We start from the raw sequence: 2,500 nt of genomic DNA on the forward strand, positions 1-2,500 counted from the left end.
CAACAAGTTAACAAACACACACTTGATATCTTAAGTGGACTTTGATTGCAAACAAGATTAAGTCTAAGAGGTGCGGTCAGTGATTCAGGAGAACGCTTGTTGTCAAAATCACTTTGTCAAAATCAGTGAATATCTCCTCATGATCCGCTACCTGTCTGTACTGTGTGTGTGTGTGTGTTGAATAAGAAATCCAGTGTTAATAAATAGCCTAGGCATCCTTTTTTTCAGCACACTATTTTTATATAGTTTTTCTTAATGCCTTTGTCATGGGTATACGCTCACCCAGGAACAACAGCTGCCGTGGTAAAAACACTACCGCTTTTATCCAAAGGGGGGCGCTAGAATTAACACAAATTGAAAGTTCCTTGGAGCACCTTTAAGCCTTCTATCACTCTTTTGTTATTTCAGAGATGGAGTTTGTAGTAGGTTTATGGATAGATAGATAGATAGATAGACAGACAGACAGACAGACAGACAGACAGACAGACAGACAGACAGACAGACAGACAGACAGACAGACAGACAGACAGACAGACAGACAGACAGACAGACAGACAGACAGACAGACAGACAGACAGACAGACAGACAGACAGACAGACAGACAGACAGACAGACAGACAGACAGACAGACAGACAGACAGACAGACAGACAGACAGACAGACAGACAGACAGACAGACAGACAGACAGACAGACAGACAGACAGATAGATAGATAGATAGATAGATAGATAGATAGATAGATAGATAGATAGATAGATAGATAGATAGATAGATAGATAGATAGATAGATAGATAGATAGATAGATAGATAGATAGATAGAAGTTTAGTTGTTGGACCTTTTCAGCCCGGCGTTGTCCAGAACCAACTCCTCAAGCCGGCTGGATCGAGACACCACTCTGAGGATCTGATCAAGCACGTCTGTAGACTACAGACAGACAGACAGACAGACAGACAGACAGACAGATTCAATATTATTATTATTAAACTGACAATATGCTTTTTATAACTCAAAATATGTAAGGTCCTGCACAGTAACCTTTGACCTTTAAAGAAAATCCCTCAAAGCGTTCATGAGATATTGCATTCACAAGAATGGCCCGGACGGACGGACAGACAGCCAACCCAAAATCATAATGCATCCAGCCTTGGTTTATCTTCATTAAAAACTACATATGAAGTAGTGTGTGTATTTTTATATAATTCTTACCAGTTTATAGTCTTTGGCGGAGAGTTTGGTGAACCACTGGTTGTACTCCAGAGCTGCTATGATCGTCACCAGGTCCCTGTAAGGAAACATACAGCCGCGGAAAAAATGAAGAGACTGGTCTGGATTTTTCTTCAATCTTCATCTCTACATTACTTAATGAAAATGCTCTTTAATGACAATATTTTTATTGCGATTTTGGTAGAAATGTTGTCGATAGTTTATAGTATAAAACCAAAATTTTCATTTCACTCAAACAACATATGCCTATAAAGAGTAAAACAAGAGACACTGAACATTTGGAGTATGTTCTTACAGATGCAGATGTCAGCTATTAATTTCTATGGACACCTACAAAATATCTTACAACGTGAGGTACGAAGCAAATGATATAATAAAAATAAAACACTAGTTGTGGAATAATATACATAAAAAATGATAAATAACTGTTATGTAAAAGGTAGAAGTCAAATCTTTGGGACTCACCTGTTCTCCAGGTGAATGAAGTCTTGGAGGTTGAGTTCTTTAGTGTCCTGGGTTTGATAGATGGTGTCCACATCCTGACAAAGTAAACAGACAGACAGACAGACGGACAGACAGACAGACAGACAGACAGACAGACAGACAGACAGACAGACAGACAGACAGACAGACAGACAGACAGACAGACAGACAGACAGACAGACAGACAGACAGACAGACAGACAGACAGACAGACAGACAGACAGACACACACACACACACAGACAGAGACACACACGCACACATTTGATTAAGCAAATGTATTATCATTATGGTGTGTTCAGGTACACCATATAAAAAACAATATTTCAAGAGATTCTTAAAACTCAGAAAAAGGCAGAACACAACAGGGAAAAAGTGAATCATATTTAAAAAAAAAATAAAAATAAATAAATAAATAAATAAAAATAAATAAAAACCCAAACGTACCCACTGCACCTCCTCCCTGTAGGGCAGACCCAGGTAATCACTCACACACCAGTACTGATGAGAAAACCCTCCTGGAAACAGGGAACACGACAATGTTAAGAACTGAAATACACACTTAAAGCGGATACGAGTAACATTTAAATATCTTTTAAACAACCTCATGTTTCCTCTCATAATCATAAATTACCTTTAACAGCAAACGAGACCATCAGTGCAAAGAAAGACGTTTTTATATAGTTTTTATTACTGCTTTTGGTCTGGTCGCACACCCAGTCCGATTTTCGGTTCGCTCGTGCAGGCTCTATGGTCACATATCCGTATTGGTTGCAGATTTCAGTGTGG

At 38.8% G+C, this 2,500-nt stretch overlaps 1 protein-coding gene across 1 annotated transcript in view; it reads right to left on the reverse strand.

The window, feature by feature from the left end:
- The window catches only part of LOC307270939 (F-actin-uncapping protein LRRC16A-like), a gene marked incomplete at its 3' end in the record, with an annotated part of 23,025 nt that overhangs the window by 17,497 nt on the left and 3,028 nt on the right, over nt 1-2,500 (reverse strand). The window contains exons 3-6 of the mRNA XM_080054829.1: nt 2,159-2,229; nt 1,694-1,767; nt 1,211-1,286; nt 840-928 (exon numbers count right to left, since the gene is read on the reverse strand). Of these exons, the coding sequence (XP_079910955.1) occupies nt 840-928; nt 1,211-1,286; nt 1,694-1,767; nt 2,159-2,229 (310 nt within the window). The remainder of the gene's footprint in view (nt 1-839; nt 929-1,210; nt 1,287-1,693; nt 1,768-2,158; nt 2,230-2,500) is intronic.

This window comes from Ammodytes marinus (assembly GCF_949987685.1).
Source record: "Ammodytes marinus genome assembly, contig: scaffold_417, whole genome shotgun sequence".
NCBI classification, from domain to species: Eukaryota; Metazoa; Chordata; class Actinopteri; order Uranoscopiformes; family Ammodytidae; genus Ammodytes; species Ammodytes marinus.